A 27,997-nucleotide genomic window follows, 5' to 3' on the forward strand; every position below is an offset into this window, starting at 1 on the left:
CCCAGGGAACGATCACCCCCAGGGAACGATCACCCCCAGGGAACGATCACCCCCAGGGAACGATCACCCCCAGGGAACGATCACCCCCAGGGAACTGAGGCCTGTCCCACATACACCACACAGACCCTCACCCTACATAAGGATCCCTCCTCTTTCAAGGGCCCCATCCAGAGCCCCTGTTCCCTCCAGCAGGATCCAGAGCCAGACCAAACTGTCAGAGCTAGATAGATCCCTCTTCCCACACCCCCAAAGCCTCATCTAGAGCAAAGCAAGAAGAGTTATTGCTGCTTCTCCTTTCCACCAACACCCCTGTGACTCTAGCCGCCTTCGCATCCTAGTCCTGCTGCCACCAGGGAGGGATGCTCTTGTCCCTGCAGCCTCAGGTGAAGAGTGATCCCACACAAAAAAAAAATATCCTATAGGCAACAAAGGGAGGTGGCGAGTAAGGTCTTGGTCCCTGTCCCCACAGCAGACTCCAAGCAGAAAGAAGGAGAGGCAGAGAAGGCAGATCCTGGTCAAGGCAGAGGTCTGGAATTGTTTTGCAGCATCCTTGCCGGTTGGCGCAGGCAGTCAGGCAGGAGGGCCTCCTCTCTGAAGGAAGGAGGTGGTGGAGGATAAGGAGGAAGAGTTATTGATAGTTGTCCCAGAATGGGGAGGTGCAGCTACCGAGAGGAGGCAGAGTGGCCTGGGCTGCCTCCCGTGGGACTAGGCCCAGTCGTTTGGCTGGCTAGTTGGCACAAACAGTCCAGCAAAAAAACAGTTGAAAAAAAATTCGGTCCATTCCACCACGAAGAGTTATATATATTTATATATATAAAATATATTATCAACCAAATTGAGCGGAGGCAGGGATAGCAGCTAGATCTTCTGCTGTGGAGAGAGAGAGAGAGGGAGAAATGTTAGCACATCCAGAGCAGGAACAAATAGTGAAAAGTGTTTATGTCCCCTGTAGATCAGGCAGTGATTGCAGACAGCAGGGATCAGAGCATGATTTGGCTGCCCAAAGCACCTCTAACAGCACAGCAGGATTTGTCACCACTTTTTGGATTGGACAGGGCACTGCAGGACATACCGACACAGGGGAAAACACAGCAGAATCTTCCTCTGCCTCAGGCTGGGATTCCTGCCCCTCCTCCTCCTGCAGACATACCAGGTTAGTAGGGACGAAGGAGCAGGCGGGGGTTAGTCACAGGAGCCCAGTTCTCCCATTGTCATTCCCTGCACCTCTGCCCACTTCAGCTTCATTAAGAAAAGCTGCTCACCATCAATGGTGCTGCCTTCACTGGCTCTGTGTCTCCAAGATCACCAGATCGGTCCAGTGTCCTGCTGTGGTCCATCTCATTAAGTGTGGAATAGTTGTCTGGAGCAAGACAGGAGACCGTCAGTTGCGCTACCTGTTTGTGAGGCAGCATCCTCCCCATTGGAGGCAAGGTGCTCCCAGCACATCAGAAAAGCAAGATGCCCTTCCTCCAGCCCCTTTCCTACCTGGTCCCATGTTGCTCATCTGGATCTCCTCCCGGGAGGATTTCTTGTCTAGAAGGATGAGAAAACAGATTAGGCATAGCCCCTGAGGCCATGAGCAGCAGTGGAACTACTGCTGGATAAGCCCAGACAGAGCTCCAGTGTCAGCACTGCTGGCCCAGGGACACTACAGGATCTACGCAAACTGAGCATCATTTATAGCCCTGAGAAACAAAACAGACCCCCCAGGTTGATGGTTTTGTGTGAGCTCCTGGGGAACACAAGGAAGCTGGGGGTGAAAAGTAGAGAGGGAACACGGGTTCCCACAAGGAAATGGGGTTAAAATGGGGACAAGTGGCGAAAGGAGGGAGGGCACATACCTGTCTTTTGGTTCCTGTCGATGAGAGGCAAGGTGCTGTCATCAAATGAGTTTCCCCCTTGGGTCCGAGAGGAATTGCTCAGGTTCACCTGAAGCACCAGACAGCAACTACTCATACTTCATACAACAAGCACATGGCAGCCCTCCAGCCCCAGCAGAGCCAGCTATGCTTCCCCTCCCACAGCCCTCAAGCAAAGGACCCAAAGCTGAAGGGACCAGAAGGCACTCCAAGGCCTCTGGGTGCACACACACACACACACACGAGTGGAGGGGGTCTACCTAGGCTGGGTCAGGGTAGCACCCAGCCCTGAAGAGGCAGTTGCAGCTTTTAGGAAGGAAAGCAAATACTGGAGGACCTTGTTTTCTCAGCACTGCCACAATGGCTTTAGTGCTGCAGACTTTCCCTGCTGGTAGATCTGATGTTCAAGGCTTAGTACTTTGCAGAGTGTTTCTGCCCCACTGCCATTCACCCACCGAGAAGTGGTAGAGGGGACACCTTCAAGGGTCTCTAGTCACACCAGCAAGAGAAGAGCTGAAATCAAACACTGCTGAGTTCTTGGAGCACCTTCCCCCCTGCTGCAGGACCCTGCCTATTGCCCAAGACACAACAGGGTACCCCTCTACTGCTCCCCACACCTGGAAATCTGACTTCTTCCAGCCTTCCTTCTCCAGGGGCTTCCGCAGCTCTTTATATCCCCAGACTGTCTGCAAGACGAGGGCAGCTGCTCGGACTTCTCTCTCTGAGCGGTTCCTAGAAAGCAGCGAAGGAAAAGATGTTGGCAATAACTACAGCCTCAAAGCAGCCTTGGGAGAAGCCTCTCTCTGCCCCTGCACTACCCATCAAGCAGAGCCTACCCAGTTTTGTTGATCAGCACCAACTTCTCAATCCCTTGCGTTTCCCGCAACTTCTTGGCAGCCTCAAGGTTGTCTACAATGACTTCATTGATGGTGTTGAGGATGGACACCACTGTATCCTCAGAGAGGTTTTTGGCTGGAGTCTGCTGGCCTCCAGGCAGGTTCTTCACTAGGTTGGGGATGGCATGTTTACCTAATAAGGGCAAATAGTTGGGCATGAGTGAGCAAGGGAAAGGACAGCGACTAAGAAAGTCACCACTGAAAAATCAGAGACTGGTCACCAATTTGATGCATCTCTCAAAGAGCCTGGTATATGTTTATCTGGAAAAGGAACCACAGGCACCCTCTGTGCAGCCACTGTGCCCATGCATGTCCTCAGCCACCCAGCCTAGAGGAAGTTTTGAGCCAGAAGGATGCGGGGAGCGTCTGCAGCTCTCACCTATCAGCTCTTTGTTACGTAAGTCAACAGCCAGGTTGCGGAGGGCTCCGGATGCTGCTTTCACCACACGCTCACTGTCATGGGTCAGGAGGTCAGCGATGGCAGAGAGTCCCTTCTCCTGGCGGAGTGCTGAGCGGATGCACCGGCCATACTGCGGGGAGAGCAGAACACCATGGTGGAACGCAGGCAGGCACAGCTTTACCCTGCTCCTGGGCATGGGGGCACCACTGGGAGCTTTACCCCACCCCAAATCCCCCTTCCCTTAAACACCAATGAACACCAACATGCCCAGCTCTACAAGGCACTCACCGTCCAACTGCCAGCACACAGATTCTGAATTGCTCCTGCTGAAGCCTCTAGGATGGCTGGAGTCTTGCTTTCCTTTAACAGAGAGATGTATATCCGGACCACTTCTGGCTGGAAGAGGAGCTCGTAGCCTGCCAGGGAGGTACAAGGAGGAAGAGCTTACTCATAACCTCTACCAGTACCCAAGACCAAGCAACAGAGTTGCTCGAAGGAGCACTGCTAGGCACTCTGCTCTTTGGTACACAGTAGGACAGGTTGTCCCTCAGCAACAGAAACCCCAGATCAGTCATCAATTTCGGACTTCAGAATATAGTCTTTTGGGGCAGAAGTAGCTGAACTAAAGCCCATGGCTAACAGCTGCTGCTCAGCTAGCCACTGATTTGCTGCTGTGATTTGCTGCTCTCAAGGTTGGAATCCTTGGAATGAGGTTAGATGTCTGCCTTGGAATGACCCTTCCTCATGTTCACACTTCCTCTAGGCAAGGCATTTTAGTTTAAAATCCTGCCTGTCCTTCACGTCCAGGAGAGAAGAGCAGGCAGGACACTGACAAGTCTAAGACCACAGCAGTGGTCACAGAGGCTCTTTGCAGGGCTGCATCACCAGGCTGTCCCTCAGCTCCAAGGGCAACAGCTCCTTCTGCAGCCCCTACAAGCCTGCTCTGAGGTAGCACTAGCCTTCATCAAGACCAGCAAGCCTCCTCATGGCTGCCTGAAGCACAGCTTGTGAGTTTGGGCAACCAGAAGCATACTACTTTCAAGTCAAACCTCTGCCCATTTGAGAGGCTCTCTTCAGTGGGGAGAAAGAAAATATATCAACGCCACCACTTTCCAGACTGCTTGTGGGAAAGCAGCCCTACACACTCAAGTCCTAAACACACTAGACAACATACCTTTGGCTGGACTTGTTCTTTTGGGAAAATCCACTGTATCTGCACCAGGATCCTCAGGGAGCTTTTTACCTTTAAAGGGCAAGCACACAGGCATAAGACACCTCATTTTCCCATCCACATCAGCCCAATAGCATTTTGCCACTTGCTACACGAACAAGCCCAGAGGTGAGCAGAAGCTACCAACACATGCCACCAAGGACATTAGTCACATTGCAGGCAGCACAAGGCCAGCTGCAGGAGAACAAAGAGCTCAGGAAGGTACCCAATCATTTTCACCACAGAAAAATTAAAACCAAGAGCACACTCACCTCTGGAGAACCATTCGTCTATTGGCGAAGCGGAGAGGAGGACAGGAGAGAGAGGAGGCAGGAGGAGAGAAGTGCCGACAGCATCATGGGGCAGATCGTTTGGCAAGAAAGCAAAGGGAAGGGGAAGGGACAACACATAAGAAAAGGGAAGACGTGAAGTTAGTGGTTATCTATCCACCACCATCCCATCACCACAGAAACCCACCAGGGCACCATTAGCTCGTGTCAAACACTTTGAGTGAACCAAGCAGTAACTCCCAAAGCCAGGGAGTCCACAAGCCACCGTGTTTCCAGAGAAAGCCACAAGTTAGCCTTCACACAAGAGATGTGAGACTTGCACAAAGATCCCAGACCACCCTCAAGCCCCAATGAAGCAAGTGTGTCTTTATGTCACCACCCAACGAACCTTTGCCCTTCTTGGCACCGAAGCAGCTTGCAGCGTGGGGCCCAGCATTGTTGGTGGGGACCAGAGGAGTCTCTTGGTATCGCTCAGCATGGGGGATCTCACGATGGACTTGGTAAGACAAGTTTCTCAGCAGGCACACACAATTCTCCACCAGCTACAGAAAGCCAGACAGTTCTACTCAGAGCAGCACGTGCCTAGTCCATACGTCTGAGCAAAAGTTACAGTCACTGACTTAATCACAGCCCTACTGTAGGGTCAAATATTCCTACTGCCAACTGCTGGCTGAGAGCCCAACACCTGGTCACACAATACATGGGTCACACCCCACAGAGGCTCTCCTCCCAAGCATGGAAAGGCAGATGCCTGGTTTGAGTGTTCCTCAGATAGCTCTGTCAGATCAAATTCTTTGATTCCCCTCCATCTTCCGTCCTTATCAGGAAGAACCCAGGAACAATCCCGGAACAGCAGAGCACTGTGTATCTTGCCCTGCTGCACTGGCTCAAGTAGCACCCCCTCTGTAGTACCTTGCTATCTGAGTCCTTCTGGCCAATCTCAGACTGGATGATGTATATCAGGGCATCCACCAGCCCATCACATTCTCGCAGCTTCCGACGGGCTTCACTCCGCTCTGAGCTCACGTTCCTGTCAGGTAAAAGAGATACAGCATGGGGGAGACAGCTGAGGGCAGGCAAGGAGCAGTCCACACCCCACTCCCAAAAGAGCTCAAATCAATGGAAGGCTTCTCTCTGGCTTCTCTCTACAGAGAAACTCCTCCAGTGCCAAGGAGCATCACCACATCATCAACAGTAGCCGTCCCAGGAGCTGCTCCTCCACAGCCAGCAAAGCAGTCCCTTCCTACTCCAGGATGCAGTGTTACAGCAGCCCCAGTCCACTCCAGCTCTCTGCCAGCAGTTCGTAGCCCCCCCCTCCCTTACCTAAGGCATCCAGCAGTGTTGGTAAGTACTGATTCCCACTCAATATGACGGGGTTTTGAGTCCTCATTGGGTTCTCGCTCCCAGCCTGAGCGGGGGATGACAACCTCATCAGTCAGGGCATGCAGTGCATGATCCACAATGGCCATCTTGATGGAGTCATGCGAAGACAGGTTCCACAGTGTTCCTGCAAAGCCACATACAGAAGGTGCTTGGTCAGGGCACGTGGGCCCTACATCTCACCCAACAGGTTAGTGCCTCTTCACCTCCCCAGAGCCGTTACCTGTGATGACCTCCGTGAGGTCCATATCGTGGGTCTTTCGTAACAGGCGCACCAGAGCAGGCACCCCATCGCAGTTCTTGATGGCAATCTTGTTGTCTTGGTCCTTGCCGAAGGAGATGTTCTTAAGGGCACCGCAGGCACCATAATGCACCTCTTTCTTGGGGTGGTCCAACAATCCCACCAGCACCGGAATGCCTTTCAGCTTGCGCACCTCCGTCTTCACCTTGTCGTTACGGTAACACAGGTGCTGCAGGTAAGCAGCTGCATTGGACTTGACAGCATCCAGGCGGAAGCTCAGCATCGCTATCACCTCTGGCAGCTCTGGCTGACGCCAGTTGCCCGGGGCCGGCGCTCCTTTCCGCAGGCTGTCCAGGCTGGCCAAGCTGCCCCGCTCATGCTGAGCCAGGGGGGCCCAGTAGTACCGGTCAGGAGCCACTTCATCCACCAGCATGTCTTCGTAACTCCTAGGAGAGGAGACAGCAAGCATCAGCGTGAGCCCTATGCCCAGGCGGATGCTGTGCCTCCTTCAACGCAGCAGAGGATGGGGAAAACACACACAGTATGCAGTCACCACTACTTGCTGCAGCATACCTTCAAGGGGAGGGAGCCAGGCTGCAGAGCAGCGCTGTGATATCTTCCCTCTCCCCATACAGCTGCACAAGGCCCAGCTGCAGCCTGGAGGCCAGCCCCAGGTATCTCCAGGATGGATCGGGAAGCAGGAGGTTCCTGAGCAGCCCCAATAGCAATTACGGTCACTTCCCTCCCACCAGATCTCGCTTCTGGGTCAGACACAGAATTCTGCTCTCCGTGTAACCTCCACAGTGGCAAGACCCAGCCCCGAGGCTGAGCCAGCCCACATAACACCACAAATAACTACTCAGGCCCATGGCCACTAGAGGGCAAATTCATCCCACATTAAAATGCTGGTGAGTGCAAATCACAGAAATTCCCCAGGCCTCTACACCAGCCACCCTAGTGCTCGGTACCAGCAAGTCTTCTACCTGGCAGTAGCGCACACAGCCCACTACATACACCCAAAGCATACAGAATCCCCAACTTCCACCCTATTTTTAGGTCACTGGCAAGCCTCAATGGCAAATATAATCTTCCCCCCACCTGGGCAAAGGAATTTGGTAGTCACCAGCAGAAGGGGACAGGAGGGGCCGGGGCTGTGCTACCCTCACTGCTACATTGAATGCGACCACTGTGCTACATACTGCGTTTGCATAGCCAAGGCCCAAGATGAGGCTGTGTCCCTGGCTCTCATCTGCTCAGCCACCTTCAGATCCCACTTCTAAGCTCTCAAACCCAACATAGGAAGGTCCCTATCACTGACTGAGTGAGTACAGAAAGTTGCAAGAAAGGATGGTGACAAGTTCTGCTCCCTACACAACCCCCACCTACAGTCTCTGGTATAGGACTTGCCCAAACCACAAGTTCCAGGGGCGCACAGTCACATGGGCTGGCAACTAAAGAATACTGAGCAGTCTGGTGCCTGAGAGCATCACGCTGGCCACCAAGACCACCTCTGCAGCAGAACAAGGAAGGAGCAAGACAGCTGCCCAGTGCCAACAACACTAAAAAGGCACCTCAGCTCTTGCCAGCACGGCCTGCAGCTGGCCTCATCCCCATGCCAAGCCTTTACCACCCCAAGAGGGATATAGGATGGAATAGCAAGACAAGGGAAGGCAAGAGAAGCACTCCTGTGCTGCTGCTGAGCCTCCCTGCAGGCAGGGAGCTCCAAGCAGAGTCACGCAGAGGGGACAAGGCCACTTACAGATAGCACACACACCACACTCTGCCTAATGCACTCCTTGTCCCCCACGTGCCTGGCAAGCTGCCTCTCTGAAGGAAGTCATTAAACACCAGGCCCCTGCTCAAGACAAACAATCTTGGAGGCAGGGGGTGGGATGCTGCTCTTGCTTGTTGCCATCTCGGTGAGCCAGTCAGCTGAGCGAGATGGTAACTGAGAAGGCAGGGGACAAGCCAAGCTCAACAGTGCCTGGATTCCACAGATTGCTGTGATCTTTATCGGTCTGCATGGGGAGGGAGAGCAAGCTCATGGGGCCGCAGGAAAGGGCTGCACAGATCCCTGTCTTCTGGACTCTGCCTTATCCCTTTTGTCCAAGGGGCATGCTGAGGGGCCAGACGGGGGCTCAGGACTGCCAAAGCTGGTTTCTCACATGCTGCTCAAGTCAGCCTCACTGGCTCTCCTCTAAACCAGCACACACTTCACAACACAAGACTGGGGAAATCAATCTGAGAGAACAACTGCCCTAACTGGTTCAACACAGCAACAGAAACGCTCGTGCTGGCACAAGCCAAAAGGACAAAGCTCCTCCTTCAGTTGCTTCAGCAGCCAAGAGCTACTGGGGACTTACACGATGCGCCCTGAGAGATGGGTGGATCCCTGACAGGGGCTGGCAAATGCCTCCTTTTCCTTCCTCTCAAGCCTCTGCTTCTTGTCTTTAGAGCTAAGGAGCCTGCGGTGAGCCCTTTGCCTGTCCCCACGGCAGAAATGGATGAGCAGTCCAGCCCACTGGCAGCCCCTCCCCATCTCTGGGATCCAGGCTCAGACTCTCACTCCAGTCTTATCTCAGCACTATTCAAGTTCACTCCAGCACCTTCCCAAACCCCACTTAGCAGCACAGGCAGCAAGCAGAGCAAGCTGATAGGCTTACCCAGCCAGCATCCACAGTCACTTGTATGAGAGAACTGTACAAGCTACCAGTCCCTGGCAGCCATAGCCTCCGGCAGGTAACGTTCCAAGATGCCTGCAGCATGGACCACCAAGCCCCTGTTCTACCTGTCTGAGGCAGATGTACAGCAGTCAGGCTGGAAGAGCTGCTGATCACCCACAGCAGAATGAAAGGGAGAAGCTGCAACTGCTGAACAGGTCAAGCAGCCTGTCCCACCCTGCAAGAGCATTCCCTAGGGCACTGCAGCACTGAGCCTTGTTTGCTTCAGCCCCAGGCTCAGCACGACTCCTTCAGGGCTGCCTGCCGCTCTCAGCTTGGCAAGAATGCAACGGTGAGGCTGCTGCTGCTTCAAGCAGACATCAGGCACATTTCCCAGCACATAAACCAGACTGGGGCATAGGACAAATACTGCAGCGCTCAACCTCAGCCAGTGAAGGAGCAGCTGGATCCTTCTCACCATGCTAATAGAACAGGAAGTGCAGAGGAAAGGGCCCAGAGCCATGTCCAGCCACCTCGTGGAACTCCTTGCTGCAGGACAACTGGTTCAATTAGCACTGAGTATTAACCACCAATTAAGCACACAATTAATTAGAAGCAGATACAAGATTTCCCCTGCACGAGCCACACCTGACTCGCTCGTGGTGCTGTCCCTCTTTCTACTCACGCTGCAGTGAACACTTGAAGGACTTAATGGCATAAGCTGTTGCAGAGAACGTGAAGTATTTTAAGGCAATGCAACACAAATTATGTTCAAAGTAATCCATTACATTACATCTTGTTACGTCAAGGTTGGACTTTATCTTGTGGGTCTTTTCTAACCTAAGTGACTCTATGATTCCTTTGAAAAGAACTGAGTTAAAGGAACCCTAGAGCAACCCCCTGCCCCAACACCTGCTGCCACACACTTGACACCCCAATACCTGAGCCGACGTCGAGCATCGGATGGCGTCCCTGCTCTCCTGGCTGTGCCATAGTCAGACATAAGCCCGTAGTCCACATCATCGAAGCCCACACTGCGTTGGTCGTCTTCTAGGCCATATGACTCAGGGTGGAAATGGTTGAGGTCCATGTTACTGCCCCCGACTCGCACTTGAGGCTGGGGGCCATAGATGTCCTGGCGGCTGGGGGCCCGGTAAGCGTCCATAGATGGGCGATAACGCTCGTCAATGCGAGTGACACGGGACAGGCTGCCGTAGCTGTGATCGCTGCCCGGGTAGCTGTCATCATAGGGGCGGCCATAGCCATCGGGGTAATGGTAGTTGCGAGGAAGCGTGGCTGTGCCTGGCTGGCTCAGGTAGCTGCCAGGGCCACCGTTGCCATTCTTGCGGAAGTTCCTGTCCATTGTCTGGACGTAGTTGCTGGTGACAGGAGAGGTTTCCAAGGGTAACCCATCAGGCCCCATGGGGACCTGCTGCACTGTCCGGGTGGTCACAGTCTTCACCACTTTCTTCACCTAGAGAGATGGACATAATGTATATTCCCATCAAGAAATCCTGTCCCACCCCACAGCCCTGTGCCCTTTGAGGCCCCTTCCAGGCCAGCATCTCACTCTGGGCAGATTTCACATAAACAGTGAGCTAGTGATGATCACAGCTGTGACACTCCAGCCACCGAGTCCCTAGCTGGAGTCCAAGCCATCTATGCCCTCCCCAGGCACATACCGTGGTCTCTGTGCGCCGGGTTGTCCCATCATCCGATGTCTCCACAGACACAACAGACATGGCCCCTTCTGGGTCCTCCTCCATGGTGTACGTCTCCTCCACGATCTGGCCTGGATCCTGCATTCTGGGGATTGTGCTGTACAAGAGGTGGCTGTGGTCCTGGGGGGAGCAGGAGCAGGCAATCAGCCCTCACCACCAGCGCAGCTGACACGTAGCCAGAGAAGGAGATCTCATACCCTATGGAGCCCCAGTATCCCCTTGTACAGCAGTATGTATCACAAAACGTGCCCTGAGCCCATTCAGTCAAGGTGGCCACATTAGAAACACAAGTTCCCCTCTCCCAGCTACATTCCCCCCACGGTCCCATCCAGCAAGGAGGATGCCCACAGCTTCATTCCTCTTACCTGTGGTCCGTTGAGTTTCAGATCTGGGAACTTCTGTCTTTCCAGGTCAGCATCACCCAAGAAACGGCCGTTCTGAAATGCACATCACCATTGCAGGCCTGTTACCCAACCACTCCCCTGACAGGATTGCAGCTGTCCCCTTTCCTGCCAGCCCCAGGTCCCACGCTGGCTCTGACAGCCACAGCACATGCCATACATCACTCCTCAGGTCCATGTAGAGGCAGCAAGCCACCACCCAGCCCAGCTGAGGGAAGTTACAGGACATGGCCCTCAGCCCACCTCCCCCACACTCCCTGCATCTCACTCAAATTCCCTGATGGAGAAGCCAACAGCCCCACTTCCCAGGGTGGCCCTGGAGACCTTTCCTATCTCCTGATGCAGGAGTGACATCCCACAGGCTACCAAGGATTGCAAGGGAGCACGCAGACACTCAGCAGCTGATTGCTGGGTGCTGCAGCATTACCTGTTCACACTGCTCCTCCAACCACCCTTTCCTATCCCACATTTCTCCTAGCAGCATCACCTTTCACAGACAGAACAGTGGATGTCTTCTATGTGACACTGTGCGCCAGCCCTGAGGACACCCTCCCCAGAACAGCCCAGGAAAGTGAGAGCAGGACAGAGACCTTGAGCCAAGGCAGATTAAACCACACTTAAAGCCCTGTAGAGACGCTCTCACAGTCCTGGCTTGGCTACCCCAGGGATAAACCAAGATTCCAGGAATGTGCCCACTGCCACACGAGAGGAGACACAGACACATCCTCACAGCTAATACACCAACTCACGTTCCACCTTCTGAGAAGTCAGGTGGAACAGGGAGGGATGCCCAAGTACTGAACACAGCCAGCCTTAACTGCTCACGGAGGAACAAAGCCAGAGCTGACCTGGCAGCAAGACCCTCCAGGCCAACACCTCCCTAGAAAGATCCAGACAGGTTTGCACATCCCCAGCTCACATCAGCCCCAGCCACGTACAGCACTATCAGCATTATGTGACCAGCATTGCCCTCTTCCGCCTTGTCTCCAAGGAGGGCCAAAGGGAGCCAGGCCCAGGGCCATCCCCACTGAGATGGGATTGACAGGGACAGGGGCTCTGGGAGCCTCTGTGCCCACCTCTGCCAAGGGCCTTTTTTACCTGGTGCCGCCGGGAGAGTGTGCCGTTGGCCAAGCCCGGGCCGGCGTCCTGTGGGGAGACCCGCACTCGTTCCAGCTGGGCTGAGACATGGCGCCGCTCCTCCTCCAGCGCCCGTGTCAGCTTCTCAAACTGCGCCTCCTGCTCCTTGACAGAGGCAAGGATGCTGGCGGTTGACTCCACTTCCGAGTCATCCATGGGTGACGGTTACCCAGGACGGGCGGGGAAGGGGCGAAGGGCACAGGGAGGCACAAGCAGAGCTGGCTTGGTGTCAAAGTGAGAGGAGGAAAAGTGACCCAGAAGGGGAGGAGCCCCACTCTTCACTGCACATGATTTGAGGGAGGAAAGGAGGAGAAAAAAAAAAAAAAAGAGGTCAGAAGAGACTGATTTCATTAAGACAGATTTTCAGAACAGGGGAAAAATAACAAGACGTATTCACAGCTCCTTCCAATCCAGAAAAAGGAGCAGAGGGGGACAGGACCCCCAGAAGGGGACTGCATGAACCCCTCTGAGAGCTGCCACCCCACCACCACCCCCCTCAAGTTCTTGTTGGGGCTCCCAGACCTGCAGCCATCCCAGGAGGTCCTCAGCCCACTGGTATGGGACAGGCACCGGCTTGGACCCCTCAACATCCCCTCCCAAAGAAAAACAGTGAATTAGCACACCACAACGAACACATTTTGACAGAGAGATCATTTTCTTCCATACAGACCTGTCAGAGGAGGAAGCTCGGGTGTGATTGGCAAAGGCGCGGGACAGCCAGGTCTAGACGTAGAGAGTCATGGGAGAAATAGCCCAGCCACCACAGGGAGGAAGCAGGAAGAAGAGAGCTGCAGGGACAGCAGGAGAATGGGGTCAAATCACCAGCAAACTTGAATCAGAAGGCAGGGAAGGGGACACAGGCTGAGGAAGGGTCTCCTCTCCTTCTGAAGAACGGGGCTGGGACAGCTGCAGGCTCAGCACTGTCTCTGCAACAGCTCCCTCAGATACTGCAGCCCCTCCAACTGCTCCTGCTGATGAGGAACACCACCGGCCTGGCCCTCCACCTCCTCAGCCAAGCCCCGGCAAGCCCACAGGAGGTTTTCCCAAACCCGCGTAGTCACGGCAGGCGTGTGGGGACTCGCTCGAGCCAGGCAGCCAACGCAGGAACTGCTTTCCCACGGTCTCCAGCACAGCACCAGCTTTGCCCACTCTTCCAGTGCCAACCCAGGGCCAGGAACACAGGCACTGCCACCCTTACACAGTACCCATCTCCTCCAGCCCCTCACCCCCAGCAGCCCTGTCCCTCCAGTTTCAGCCTGAAGCCAGTGCTGGGTCAGAGGCACTCAGAGCAGAGTGGGTTTTTGTTTGTTTTTTTTTTTAACATCATTTTTAATTCTTACTTATTTTCCACATTAACTCAAGAGTATTCAGATTAAACACTTCCTAAAATGCCTCCCTCGCTGCCAATGAGTCCAAATAATCTCCTGTGGCTCTGCCTGCCCCAGAGCTTCCCACAGACTCCCAAGGAGTCCATCTGCCCCAGCACCATCAGACATCACTGTGACCAAATCAGCAAAGCAGGGTGGATTTTTTCCATGTGCTTCAGAGGCTGCCTGCAGCACACCCCAACATCTGGTTGCCACCACTCTGTAGTCTGTCTTCACCAATTAAAAAAATCCAGTTCTACGTGTGCCTGTGCAGTGCCCAGCAGAGATGAGACTCCAGGTCACCATGCTTCCCTGTCCCAGCCCCATAAGAACTCAGCTTTCACCCTCAAATTAAACACCCCCCACCCATGGTGGGCATCCCTCTGATTCGAGGGGGGGGGACTCAGCTCCTCAGCCTCCAGGGCCACCCTAGAGCTTGGTGACAGCCCCCACAGACACAAGGCAAGGTCGCAGTGCCCAGCCCCATAGCCTGTACTGCTGTGAGGCTGCAGGAGGGCAGTGCTTGCAGTCCCATGCAACGCAGCCAGCAGGTGCCCAGGCTTCCCCAGAAGCATGGGATGGTCCTACCACCCACAGACACCCTATGCCAACAGAGCACCCAAGATCCCAGCCAGAACCATTGCTGGCAGGTTCCGATTGGAGGAGCACTCACTTCCAGCACAGCATTTCACCAAGCCCTTTAAAAGGAAGAAACAGCCCCTGACAGAAAAGAGCTCCTGCACAACACAACCCTCCACACGCAGCAGCACTGCGGGAGTTTGCTGCTGCTGCTGGAAGGTACGCGGTGGGACAGCCACCCCAGTAGATCCTCCCAGCTCCACACAGCCACCAGGCTGGCCCCACACAGCCAGCAATGCTGCTCTGGCCCATGTCCCCACTGGTCCCCACCTCCACACGTCCCCTGGGAACACAGCCCAGAGAATGTGGATGCTAACAATGGAACTCGCAGTGCCATTAAGGGATCCAGATAAGGGGCTGGAGCAGCCATGAGGCTGTTTCCTTCCTGCCCCTTCCACAGGGAGTAAACATACAGCAGCGGGGGAAGGAACAGGACCGGTCCTCACCCACTCTCGTTGCTCCCTTGCACTCACAAACATCCACCCCAGCAGAAGATAGAGCACAGCCCTTCCCCAGTACCAGCTGGCACACACACCCCAAGCAGCATCCCAGCCACATGCCTTCCCAGCTGCTGAGGGTCTGCCCCAAATCTCTGCCTTCTGCCAACTCCCTGCTGGCTCACATACCACAGTCCTGGGGAGCAGATCCCTGGGCACAGCCTTCTGCTGCCTGTCCATGGCAACTCAGGGCAAGAGCCATCTCCAGACTGAGACACAAAGCAGGAGGGAAGAGGAGGGAGCAAGCTGCATGTGACAGCTCCAAGCTGAGTGAGCTGCATCCCACAAAGCAAAGGACGAAATTCCAGGGATTGCTTTGCACCCATTCCCCCCTCCTCGTCCCCCGCCTCTAAAGATACAACTACACAGAGCATTTTTCCGAAGCCAGACCATGACCATCTTTGAGGACGGCTTCATGAAAGCCTTTTCATCATGAGAGGCACTCTCTGACACACCCATTACTTAAAAAACCCAGCAAGCCAAAAATATTTCAGCTGGCTTGGTTCAGGGCAAAACCAAAAAGCCTGAAGAGAAAGCACATCCCCAAGCAGCTCCTACCCCAGGGCACGAGGAACACCGCAGTGCTCATCCCACACCCCCCAGGGACCAATGCATGCACCCAGAATGCTTGACACCCCAGTCCTTCTGGTCTCATTTTCCCCACTTTCCAGTGCCAGGACAGCTCTGTACTGCTCTCTGAGCCGCTGAAGCTAGTCTACAACAGAGATGTGCTGTGCTGAAGAGCCCAGTGGAAGAGTTCTGGACCTTTTTCCTAGACCCTTCTGTTCCCGACTCTTGGGATAGTTGCCTGCCCCAAAACCAAATACTTCACCTGGAAAAATAACTTTCAGGGACCAATCACAGCCATACCCACCTGGAGTTCACCCACACCCTACTCTGCTGGAGGATGGAGTTCAAGCCTTGAAGGCTCCCCACCAGGAAAGGTTCCTGTTGGCCAGGGAGACTGACCCTAAGCTGGCAGACAGGGAACAGGACACCACAGGCAGAGCATAGACAAGATCCTACAGATAAGACACAGCAGGCTTGACAAGCACCAACTGCTGCAGTGCATAAAGCAACTCAAGCATACAGGCCCTCTGCTGGGTTTTCACAAGGACCCGTTCCGGCCCCACTCCCAAGACGGCTGCAGTTAAGGTCGCTCCCTCAGCACTGAGGATTTTTTTGGGCAAAGTTCAAGCCAGGAAGACAGAAGCCACCGCCACCACATCAGCCCTGCCCAGCTCCCTGCTAGGAGGCACACCTACAGCCCTTGTCATGGCACAGAGGGAGACAGTATCACAGCAGCTCGGGCTGCCATTCCCCACCCCCAGCAACTTTCCTGTCTGTTGGTGCCCCTCACACACCTGTTCCACACAGGACAAGGTTTGTTCCCCCCACAGGACACCGCCCGCAGCTGCAGGCAGAAGCAGAGCTGCCTCCTCCTCCACCAGGACAGACACAGCCCCTCACCCTGTGCTGGGTCACAGGGCTGGAGGAGACGTGGCAGAGACAGTAGGGCTGAGGCCAGGCAGGCCTGCCAGGCACGCTGCCTCAACTGCTAGACAAGAAAAATGGCAACATCGCCCCAGTAATTAGCCTTGCCCTATCCATTTGAGGGGCTCAGAGCCAGCTGGCTGCCCGCCCTTCAGCAAGGAACACGGACAGCTCTCAGGACCAGGACCCTGTCCTCCCCAGGGAGGAAGCAACAAATTCTCCAGGTTCCATCTACCTATCGTGATGCACCTAGTAAAAACAGAAGCCCCATCAATAATTGAAGCCTGCAATTGTCTGAGCTCTCAGTGCATTACACTTGATGCTCTGCACTGGTTCACATCCCCACTAATTCACCACAGGCTCTCGGTCAGTCTCAATTAGCTAAAAAATAAATGAACCAACATCTCTGGCATCTTTCCACACTCCTGAGCAGAGGGTCCAGGCTCAGAGAGCAATGAGCAGCCCTCACACTGCGCAGGGAGGCAAGCACTAATGCTAATCAAGGTGCAGTAGGTCAGCACTGTTTGAGGTAGGGAAGCCGTGAGTTGAACACAAACACATGGAATGGGATCATGATCAGGAGAACACAACAATCTTCTGGATGCACCTCCGAAGCCAGAGCAGCCCATGGCCCACCCTGAGAACAGCCACAGGGAAGCAGTATGGCTGATCTACAGCTCCCACATGTGAGGAGGAGAGCTGTGTCCAAGGCAGATCCTTATCCAGAAGCCTGGAGGTTGCAGAGGACACAGAATGGACTTTGGACAGACTGCTGCCCATGCAGGAAGGACAGTCAACATCCCAGGAGCTACTTGTGCTGACAGGACCACTCCCTGCCCCACGGGTGGCCCAGCCCATATCACCAGGCCTTGGCAGGAGTTGAGGCAGGAGGAACCACGAGGAGCGGCCACAGTGAAGAGAGTTACTCTGCGCTCATAGCACACAACTGGTCCAACCAGCAGCAGGACAGTGGCCCAGCCTGCCTCACTTACTGCCACGAGGGCTGTGGTCTCTGTTAGGAAAGCCTCCTTTGCAGAGGGAGTTACCTGGAGGGATGCAGGCAGACACAATAGCAGGCCGTATAAGGGAAAGGGCCAGCAGCCAAGGCAGGATGATAAGAGGGGAGAGATAAGAGCAGGGTGGGGCCTGCGCACCAGGCTGGAGTGAGGAAGCAGACGTGGCACACACACACACCCCCAACAAGGGCAGGAATGCACGATAGAGATCAAGTCCCAAGGACCAGCCTGGACACACACAGAGGTTGGGAAATGTGGTGGGCAACCTTCTGGCAGGAGACAAGCCCCACCAGGAACAGGGCAGATGCTCAGTGCCTTCTGCTGCACCAGGGACCAAAGAGCTGGGCCCAGCCCACACAGGGCAATCAGGGCTGCCCCCGGGGAAGGAGAAAGGAACAGCACGAGACTGGCCACAGAAAGAAAGGGCTGGCCGCAGAGAGCAAGGCTTGTTCTGCTGGTATGTCAGCAATCCAGCCCCAGGGCAGCTGTCCCGGGGTGCTCCGCAGGGTGGGGGCTGCCACACTCCAAAGCCACTGTCCAACCCAGGCAGGGTGAGACCTCTAGGCAGGCTCAGAGAGCTGGGCCCAGGGCCCCCCCTTCCTGCCAGCAACACCCAGCACATCACCCCAAGGGTCCCCTTCCCGCATGCCCCCCACGTGCCCAAGGACAGCAGGGAGGCGGGGGCCTGCCGCTCCTGCGCTGAGCTCCCACCCCAGTCCCCCAGCCTGGGGGTTTCACATGTTGGGAGCCCTTTAGCAGCACAAAGGCGGCTCTCTCCTCTCTGTGGGAATTTGCAGCTGAGCGCTCTGCAGGGACAAAGGGATTTCACAGGCACATCCACAGCCGGCCAGCCTCCCTCCCCCCGGCGTTCCCGCTTCCTGTCACAGTAGCACCAGACCTCAGGGGCACAGCAACAAACAAACACCAAGTGCCGGATTCTGGGAACGGGGCCAGAGCATTCCTGGGGCAGGCTGCACTCCGGCGGCCAGCAGGCTCCTGGGCCCCGCAGGGAAGGGGTAGTCCCCAGCTCCCCACCCTGAGGAGCTCCAAGGCAGCTCCCCGGCAGCTCCTGGGCCCTATGCCTTGCTCTAGGGACAGCAGCCACCAGGATGAGGGACACGGAAGCCCCTACGCAAGCAGAATGCTCCAAAACCCATAATTCTGCACCCCAGCTCCAGCCACCCTGCTCCCTACCACCACATCCCTGGCCTTCACTCCACCTCTCCCCCCACCCACCGACAGGCTGAACTTTCACATTCAGCCGCCTCTCTCCCACAGGGAAAGCAAACACCAGCCCCGCACTGCTGAGATAAGAGCTGTACTACAGAGCTGAGGGTGCAAAGTCCCTTCAATTAAATCTCATTAAATCACATGGCAAGAGCTGCCCCCACTGAGCCCAAGCAGACGGGCAAGGGCACTGCACCCACCTGGGAGCTCACATCTAATGCTGGCTGCCTCCAAGCAGGAGGCTGCAGCACAGAGGCCCGCACTCTCAGCAGCCCTAAAGGAAGCCTCCCTCCATCCAGCCGCAGGCACAGGCACCCACGGTCAGCAAAGCCCAGGGCACAAACAGCACATCTCAGCACCAGACCAGCCATCAGACAGGGGGATTTCACTCCATTCCTAAGGCAGAGCTCTCTCTACAGCCATGCTTCCCTCTTCCCAGCAAAGCCACTTGAGATCATTTCCTCTTCCAACAACTGCAGCCCCCACATGGCTTACTCATGTCAGAGGGCTGACCAGGGCACAAAGGCTCAGGGGGCTGGGACTAACAGGGAATTGCCCTGACAGCGCTGCACATCAGGAGGGCACTGCACCTGGCTTGTCCAGAGAGTGCCAGCCAGGGAAGTCTGCCAGCCCTACCAGGAATTCCAAAGTCACAAGGAACAAAGGAGATGGAGAAGAGCAGGAGCACGAAATCCCCCACCTAGCCCCATGAACGGTCTCTCCCTGTCCGCCATAACAGACACCCAGACACAAAGGCAGCTTCCTTTCCTTCTCTGCCCATCCCACACACTAACCCGCAGCCAGGCTGGTCACACACCTCTCCCCACAAAGAGCAAACAAGCAGGCGGTGAGCTCATGCTTGGGGTGGGAGCGGCACACAGGGTATCTCCAAGATGGCCCTGTGGCAGCAGCAGGACGCCCTCCCCTCACTCTGGATGGCCTCAGCTCCTGGGCAGGCAGTGGGCTGAGTCACAGCACCCATCAGCCAGGGCTGGGCAGGAGGAGGCAGCCAACAAAAGCCCATCTCCATTCAGCATGACCTCATCGGATGCCCCCGCTCTCTAATTGCACGTATGAATCCACTCCGAGTGAATTTAGAGGACCTTGCCAAAAGGAGTAATGAACGGGTGAAGGAAAACCATGGGGGAAGCATCCTACCCCAGCCCGCAGCTCAAGCTGCTCCCCAGCCCTACATTTGGCTGCAGATCCCCTTGGCCCGCTTGCTGAGAGGCAGCTTCCCAGGCTCCTGCAGCATCCAAGGGGAAGGAAACCTGCATTTCCTGGTCAGACGGGAAATGACATCGTGGCTTCCCTTTCCCGTATGCTTCTAAACACCACGTCCTGCCAAGGGCTGCTCCCCACTGCCCCAGCATAGCACACAGGCACCTGGGACAGGGCATGGGCACAGCCACCCCACCAGCCAGCACAGCACGGCTGGGCCCACTCCCCAAGGGACGCATCCTACCTCCAAGGACTGCATGTGAGGATCTATCGTGCGTGGTGGTTGCGTGCTCCTGCCTGAGGCAGCAAGCATCTCACAAGCAGAAGGCAGCAGGTGCTAGATCCCAGCCCCAAGCAGTCTCCCATGGGGACACAACCGTGCCCAGAAGGCTCTGAAGATGGGCTCAGTATTTGCAGAGCTGAGGAGGCAATAGCACCATAACCCTGCAGACACCTGCTTGCTGGGGCTGCAGTAGAGGCTCCACAGCACATCCAGGCTGTCCCCTGCTCCCCCAGTAGCTTCTGCGAGCATCAGACAAGGCCATCTCCCCCCCACCACTCCCCACACACACCTTGAAGCAACTCAGCCCGCCCGGAGCCAGGCACGGCAAACAGCTGTGCATGCAGCAACATGCTTGGAAGAATGCGTTACTCCACTGGGCAAGGGGCCTGCCAGGAACACGCAAACATGGTGACCCACCCTCCTAGGTCGGAAAAACTCGTCTTTGCAGTTCACCATGCTCCCTCCCGCCCGGCACAGCTACCCACGCGCTGCCCGGCGAGAGCCAGCACCACTTCCCTGGCCTGCCGGGCCAGTGCTGGGAGCATTGCTGCAGAGGCAGACCAGATAAAACAGCAAATCTGAGGCCCGAGCACTGTGTAAAAGGTGGGGAGAGGAACATTCATCAGGTGAGAACAGACGGACACCTTCTTCCTCCTGGCCTGGGTAGAATCAGTTCTCCATATTCACCTCCTCTGAGACTGTCGTGCTCCTGGGAGTGATCCCACCTGCGTCGCCCCTAATAATTGGTCTCTACCAGCAATTCTGCACTTGCAAAAGTGGCATGAGAGCAGCTCATCCCCCAGCTGTTCTCCAGCCCTTGCTCAGAAGCTGACACAGGTGAGATCCATGCCTTCCAGGCTGCCCACACCAGGCCCAGGCCAGAGTAGCAGGAAGGCAGTGAACTTTGAGCAGCGTTCACTGTAATTGGAGCCAACGCCCATAGGAACAGGAGCCATCAGGGCCAGAACAGAGACATGACAGTAGCTCCTGCCCTTGCACAGGAGCCCAGCAAGCTGTTGCTGCCACCAGCCCATCCAGTGCTGGCTGGGACCTTTCCTGGGGTCACCTACATTCTAGAAGAGTACCCAGACCCACAGCAGCACCCAGCCAGGCTGCAGGAGGGCCAGTCCCAGGGCTTGCTTTCCCATCCTGCTTGCCCAACTCCCTCCAGCCTCTACCCTCCTTGCTGCGTGGCAGAACTGGCCACTTCTAGATAGAAACCTCCAGTCTGTGTTGCTGAGTTGGGCACCCACACGTCTACTGACACCACACCAGCACCCACAGCCACAGAGCCACCCCCTCCTTCTGCCTCACCAACAGGCCGGGCTGTGGTTTCACAACCTGTTTAGGCCACGCAGGCAGAAGAAATCCTGCTCTCATCAGCACAAGCATCTGAGCAACCAACTGTTTAGAATCACATCTACAGAGGAAAGAAATGCTCAGCCCAGATCAGACCCCCAGCCCACACAGCCACAAACATGTCTGCAGTGGACAGAGGCCAGAGTGCTGCGGCATGAGGTCACCATGGAGCTGCAGCACACAAGGTAGGGGCAGGAGGACAAACTGTCCAGGTGTCAGCCCCTCAGTGACCAACCCCTGGAGGGTGGCTGGTCCCTCTGAAGAGAAAGGAAGCATGGAACCTGCTGCCAGCTCATTACCACCTGCCTGAGCCCCAACACCCACGTGCACCAGGAGCACATCAGGCACTGCACCACCCACCAGCCTCTACCTTAACAGGAACACAGAGCAGAGGTAAAAGACAGGCAGTCCGGTAAGGGCTGTACATCCCAGCACCACACCTGGCATCTTGTGGTGCTTAGTCACCAACTTCCCTCCGCACCCCACCACCCACCTCACCCCTCCGTGCCGGGTTGCTCAGATATGGGCCACAATGAGGAAGCAGTACCACACATTGGGAAAACTCTGCTTCCTCTGTAAGGAAATAAGGAAGGGAGATGGACTGCACACTTTGGTGCAGGAGGACCTCACCACACCCAGGTGACACAGAAACATGAACCCAGCAGTCACCCCCCATCGGTCCATTCCTGTGTACCAGTTACTGGACAAGGAAGGCAGAGGGACACAGCAGCTCTCCTGACTGGAAGGCAGGCAGCTCAGCAGTAGACATGAGACACGCAGGAGCCAGACACACTCATGACCCAACACTCATCAGCCTACTGCCATGAGTCCCCGTGACAGGAACGGGCCAAGCCTGAAGAAACAGTGCTGCGTCCTTCCCGTCCCCAGCAGCCCCCTGCACAAGGGCAAGAGCCAACAGAAGGCTGCAGTCACCTAGGGGAACTCCAGTACTTTGTTCTGCAGCCTGCAGATCCAGCCCCTTCCCAGCAGCCTCACACTGAGGCACATTCCTGCACGCCGTGCCAGAGGACAACTTCCTCCACCAGCCAAGCCCTGTGTCACACACAGAGCTCTGAGACTGCCTGAATCACCCAACAGGTTTAGATTTTGTCACCACAGCCAGGCAACACCTGTTGCTTTTTATGGACCAAAATCAATTCCATGGTTCTGCTCCTTGTCAGCAGCAGAGCTAAGGCGGTGAGAACAGCACAGTGCAGAGACCTGTGTCTGTAGGGAGAGGAAGAAGCTCTGTGTATCCCTTGAAGCTGTCACTGCAGCCTGGGAAGGACAGGCAGGCAGCAAGACCACTGCAGGGCTGCTGGGGAGAGAAACTGGAATGCTCAAATAGCACTGTCCTCTAACGTTGCAGACAGTAGTCTGAGACCCCAACAGCCTTCCAGGTGTGGTCCAAGCCACGCTCTCACCTTCTGGGTACCCTAAACACACCCCTGGTGGGGATACAAGGGACCAAGATCTCATCTCCGGAGCAATAGTAGTAAGAGGCAACCCAAGGACAGAGCTGGGCCTCTCCCCCAACTCCCAGCCCATCCCTAGGGGAAAGAGGACCGTGAGGACTACTGAATGAAGTGATGCAGGGTGACCTTGTTGGATGAGAGGTACTGACCTAGCTGTGGCCCAGGCAAACCCGAAGCCATGCAGCACTGAGCACCTCCATCCTCCCACCCTTCCAGGAAGGTCCCACACAGGATCCCAGCAAGGGCTACATACCACGAGATAGTTGACTGCATGCAACAGAGGTTCAGTCAAACTCAGTTTAAGAACAGATTAAAAAAACCAAACAGCTGCCCCCCTCCCTTTTTTTTCCCCCCCTATTAAAGTGTGTGAGTAAACCCTGACAAGTCAGAGAGCCTGCCTCTGGCAAGCGTTGGCAACAGGGAAGGACGGTTCCCACAGCAAGCCCTGTGCTCTCAGACAGCAGTGTGCTGCAGGTACCAGGGAAAGGAGCAGAACAACAGCACGGCCCACAGCCACCACAGGCCAGCCATCATCCCATGTCACCATGTCCAGGACAAGGCATAGGCAAAGGAGGCCGGCACATGAGCGGCTCCCTGCACACCTGGGCCCTGCTGGTGCCAAGCTTCAGCTCCTTCCCCGCACCAAGCTGAGGACAGGCTTACTTCCAGCTCCACAGTGAGACATGACACAGAAGGAACCACCAGCAGCTGTACTTTGGTCCATGTACCAGGTGTTCCCCTCGGTGCCCAGCAGCCGGGCAGGAAAGCCCACCAGAAGGCCAGGTGCCATAGCCTAGGGAGGAGACCACCCAGCAGGGCAGGGACGGGCCTGCCCCCACCACAGAGCCTAGCTGGGCAGCGGGCCCTTCCCGGAGAGGGAGGCACCCGAAGACCCACCCCACCCCAACAATCGGAGGAAGCTCAGCCATCCCTGCTCCCTCACTCGAGGCTCAGGGGCACATCCGAGCTGCTGGAAGCCTTCCCTCGGACAGACACCCGGACTCGAGTGCAGTCACCCCAAGTTCAGTCTCTGCTCCGCAGCACTCCAAGGAGCAGCACCGTGGAAGGTCGGCGCCCTCTCACACAAAGGCACGAGATGGCCAGCTGACAGGAACTGAGAGGCGGCCTGCAGGGCCCAGACCAGGCTGCAGTAGGGCTGTCCCCGTTCGGCAGCGGCTCGGTGCCACTTGTCAGCCCGCGGCTCCACCGCACGTCGCCTTTCGTTGTACCGAGACCAGAGGCGCGCTGCCGAGCGGAGCTGTCTGGAAGAAGGGAACCGCCGCACCCGCCCCGCGCCCTGACCCTCCCCAGCCACCGGAGTCCCCTCCCGCTAGAACAAAGGCGCAGACGAGAAGGACACGGGAGGACTCCGCTGCCAGCACGCGGGGGGGCGGCCCGGGCTCCGCGCCCTGCCCGGCCCCAGCCCGCCCTCCTCCCGCACAAAGGCAGGGCGAGGGCCGCGGATCTCGTTTGCGCCAACCCGCCGCGCCTGTCGGGCCAGCTCCCCGCGCCGCTGGCACGCCGGCGCCCTTTGTTGTGCGGCCCCGGGAACGGCGACACGCGCGGCTCAGCCCGGCCTCGGGCAGGGAGCGGGACAGCGGCACGGGACCGCGCCGCGACTACCACCTTTGTGCTCTCCCCCGCCGCGCACCTCAGGGCGCTCCCCGGCACCGACGGCGCGGACCTACCCGGCACCGGCCCCCGCCCCGCTCCCAGCGAGGCGCGGCCGGGCCCGACGTCGGTCCCCCCCCCGGAAGACGGCGGGACGCCGCGAGCGGGACTCACCGTGGCCGGGCTCCTCGGGGACAGGGGGCGGTCCCGCCCCGCGGCCGCCCGGCCCGCTCCGGCGGGAGAGGAGCGGCGGGGCGAAGGGCTCGAGACACGAGGAGCCCCGCGAAGGGGCGGCCCGGAGCAGCGACCGTCCGGGCCGGAAGAATGCGGCGCAAGCGGGGCCAGAGAGGGTCGGGCCGGGCCTCGCCACCGCCGCTCCGTGCGCCCCGCGCCGCTCCCGCACCTAAAATGGAAGTTGGTCCGGCGGGGCGGGGGCGGGCCGGGGCGCGGGTACCGCCCCCGGCGTCGGAGCGCCGCGGCCAATGGCGGCAGCGCAGAGCGGAGCCCGGCGCGGTAATGGCGGCCGTGCGGGGGGGCGGGACGGAGCGGTACGGAGGGTGCGGCGCGGGGGGGGGTCTGCGGCACGGCCCCGTGAGCTCACCGCTTGGGAAGGCTTCTGGAGGCCGCTCCTCCTAGGAAGGCTTTCAGTGCCCCAGGGCTGCGTTCCCCCGGCCAGAGCTCCCGGCCCGGCTGAGCCACGGCTGCTGGGAGCCTGCCCCCGCCGTGCTGGGGAACCGCCCGTCCTCGCTACGGGAGGTAGCGCCGCTCACCTGCGAGAAGACGGGATCGAGGTTAGGGGTTCTCTACCTCGCCTCTGATCCGGGACCGGCGGGACTGGGGCGCTGGGGAGGATCTGCCCGCTCCCGATTGCCAAACTGCTAAGTGAGATAATGACAAGAGGAAAAGGATTGACGAATAGTTTGGGTGGGGACAGGTGATTTCAGGAGTAAATATGCGCGGCGCGGTTGGGCAACGAGAGGTGGGGGAGCTGATAGCCGCCTGCAGATGTTTGGGGAAGGTAATCCCCCGGCCGGGGGCGGGGTTTGCTCGGAGCAAAAAGGCATAATGAAGAGCAATGGGATTAAATGAGTGAGAGGGACGCGTTTAGTGAGATTACGGGGTGGCAGACCCCCAGACCCTCCCTGGTGCCGGATCAGTATAACAGATCGTTCGGCTCACTGGCTGCAAGGAGCGCAGCAGGCACGGGACACCAGCTCCTGCCTCTGCAGCGAGCGGGAGGCTCCTCTGCCCCCAGCACAGAGACACCTCTCAGGCCTGGGGTCAGCCCGAGCGGGGCCCCTTAGCCTTGTGCCTTAAGAACCGAGCCTTTTCCCCTCAGTGGGAGCAGGGGGAGACGCACCTCAGCACTGGCCAGGTGGCTGCCATCGCACGGACAGCAGGTAGGTGGTCACCAGTGCCACGGCCTGGGGCAGCCTTCTGGCGTGCCTGATAGGTTGCCACATTCCTGTATTCCAATCAGCCCGGAGATTTTACAGCCTTTAAAGTCTTTAGTGAGTTTCTTCAAAGATGAAATGCGCTGCTGCAAACACGCCTATGCCAGCTCTCAATTGGAGCTGGAGTCCTGTCTCTTTGAAGCTGGGTGAGCGCATGTCCCCAGGGCGGCAGGACTGAGCTGGACGGGGTCTAATAGCAGGCTGTCAGCTCCTGATTCAGCGCTGCCCGGCAGCGGCCAGGACGCCCAGTAACGCGTGTTCACTTCTGAAGGAAGACTGTACCCTGATCCCTGGGTTCAGGCTCACCCCACAGCAGATAGTGCTCTTGTTTAAATGTAAGTACTGTGGCAGATGAGTCCATCCCACTGCTTCCTGGGGAGAAAAGATGCGTTACTAACATGGGAAAATTTGCCTTTTTACAGTAATTGGGTGTAATAACATCTTATGCGTCCCCTTTCATCCTGCAGTGCTGTTGATGCCTTCTCCAGACGAGACGCCCGAACAACGCAGCTACCACCGGAACAGAGCAAGACAACTTGTTTATCAGACAGAGGAATGCTCCTCAGCAGCGCAGGGCAGGAGGAAGAGGGGGCTGCCGTCTCCAGGCCCGGCGTGGGCAGTTCAGAGATGGCCTGCATTGTTCTAAATCAGGATAACAAGGCACTTCCGCAGCCCCTTTCCTGTGGGAATCCCAACAGGTTGTTGTCCTCCCCCTGTAAGAGGGGAAGTGTGGCACCACGGGGTGAAACATCCCATCTGTCAGATGTCTGCACTAAGTAGTATGTTCTTCTCTCCACCTTTGGTGCTTTTCCTAGCCTTGGGTGCCAGCCTTCACCTCTTCTGCCTTTCCTTCCATGGTAGATGCAAGCAACGTGCAAGATATCTCCTAAGAATGGAGAAATGAGACAGCTCAACGCTGCAATTTAGTAACAGAAGTAAAAGGGGACGTTAATGGAAAACGACTGCAGCTCTGAGTAAGACCCAAGATAGGAATTTCCCTTCTCTGTAAGAAATCAGCTCAGAATCTGCTGATTTGAGGGCTTGGGAGACAAGGGAAAGGATATGACAAGCTCAGTGGCAGCCTCTCTTCCTATAAACCATAGAGCAAGCCAGGATAACCAGCATGCACTTAGGCTGTGTCAGACGGACCGACCTTGCCTTTCTTCCACAGCGAGTCCTATAGGGAGATGAACCCAGCCAGAGTGATTCACTGAGCCCTTCCGGGTCTGTGCCCAGCCATCCTCTGGGACAAGCACTGGAGAGGGCAAAGCAAGGGCCAGGCTGGGGCACAACATCATGCTTTTTAGGACCCTGTTCCTGCAGGTCTCTCTCCACAGAGAATGAGGCTTGAGAAGGAAGGAAGGTGCAGGTGCATGCCTGGACCTCATCCCAGTCTGGCTTTGGGTGTAGATGGAGTGACTGCTGCCAGTAGGGAGGGTCACTTCTGCACACGTATAGCCCCAGCTACCGATTTCTGATCACCTAAAGGCAGGAGAGAATCATGCTCTTGCAGTTTGAATGGCTTGGTGGCAAGATGTACACTCATGTAGCCAGCAAATTCTGGCAGCGAATGTGGATGCCAGTATATAAAGAGAGGATCCTATCAATGGAACAAAAGGGTGTTGGTGCTTTTTCCAGTGCAGGCTATTTGGCTTTGAATACTGGTAAAAGTTGCACTAATAAAATGCCTCTTTTGTGTGCAGACTCTATCTACAGTGGGAGTGTTTGCTGGTATGGCCAGATCGTGTATCACTAACTTTTTAAGGGCAGACAAGGCCACTGCAGGGGCAGAGAGGGGGAAGGCAGCACCAGGGGCTGGTGGGGCTGAGGAGAGGACTTCTGCATGACAGAGTTCAGCGTTGCCTCTGCAAAACACTAAAAATGCCTCAAAGCAAAGGGCCTGCCACCTGTGCCAGGTCCAGGGCTTTGTATCGCTGGCTCTGTGGGTCTGTCAGGACAGAGTACCCCTCTGAGACACACAGCTGGGGAACAATGAGTGCAACCAAAGCGGCGTGCATCAGATTTTCCAGCACCCAGACCACTCACGTACTCTCCTTTGTTTCCAGGAAATGTCTTTTCCACTCTTTCCCAGAGCTGCTGCTGGGCTCCCTGTCTCAGCCACTGTCACAAGACACACAGCACAGTCTGTGAGATGGCTG

The 27,997-nt window shown here is 56.6% G+C and overlaps 1 protein-coding gene and 1 long non-coding RNA gene across 9 annotated transcripts; one reads left to right on the forward strand and one right to left on the reverse strand.

The window, feature by feature from the left end:
- CTNND1 (catenin delta 1) lies at window positions 11-25,221 on the reverse strand. Of its 8 annotated transcripts, XM_021403577.1 has the most exons (21): window positions 24,559-24,798; window positions 12,866-12,983; window positions 12,157-12,476; window positions 11,023-11,094; window positions 10,619-10,777; window positions 9,878-10,410; window positions 6,259-6,722; window positions 5,979-6,162; window positions 5,568-5,685; window positions 5,044-5,197; window positions 4,638-4,655; window positions 4,330-4,398; window positions 3,444-3,571; window positions 3,135-3,285; window positions 2,696-2,888; window positions 2,477-2,591; window positions 1,842-1,929; window positions 1,486-1,533; window positions 1,263-1,360; window positions 1,073-1,138; window positions 791-870 (listed from the first exon to the last, which is right to left on the reverse strand). In XM_021403577.1, exons 3-21 carry the CDS (start codon window positions 12,349-12,351, stop codon window positions 859-861), a joined length of 2,865 nt encoding a protein of 954 aa, XP_021259252.1. In that variant the 5' UTR covers window positions 12,352-12,476; window positions 12,866-12,983; window positions 24,559-24,798; the 3' UTR covers window positions 791-858. The 8 variants fall into 8 exon arrangements, with proteins under 8 accessions (XP_021259254.1, XP_021259257.1, XP_021259252.1 ...); XM_021403579.1 differs by lacking the exon at window positions 24,559-24,798 and having other exon boundaries at window positions 11-867; window positions 12,866-23,883; XM_021403578.1 differs by lacking the exon at window positions 12,866-12,983.
- On the forward strand, window positions 24,910-27,547 carry LOC110401997. Its single transcript, XR_002440740.1, has 2 exons — window positions 24,910-26,173; window positions 26,306-27,547. It is a non-coding gene; the product is annotated as an uncharacterized LOC110401997 (long non-coding RNA).

The sequence above is a fragment of the Numida meleagris genome, chromosome 6, assembly GCF_002078875.1.
Source record: "Numida meleagris isolate 19003 breed g44 Domestic line chromosome 6, NumMel1.0, whole genome shotgun sequence".
Classification (NCBI taxonomy): Eukaryota; Metazoa; Chordata; class Aves; order Galliformes; family Numididae; genus Numida; species Numida meleagris.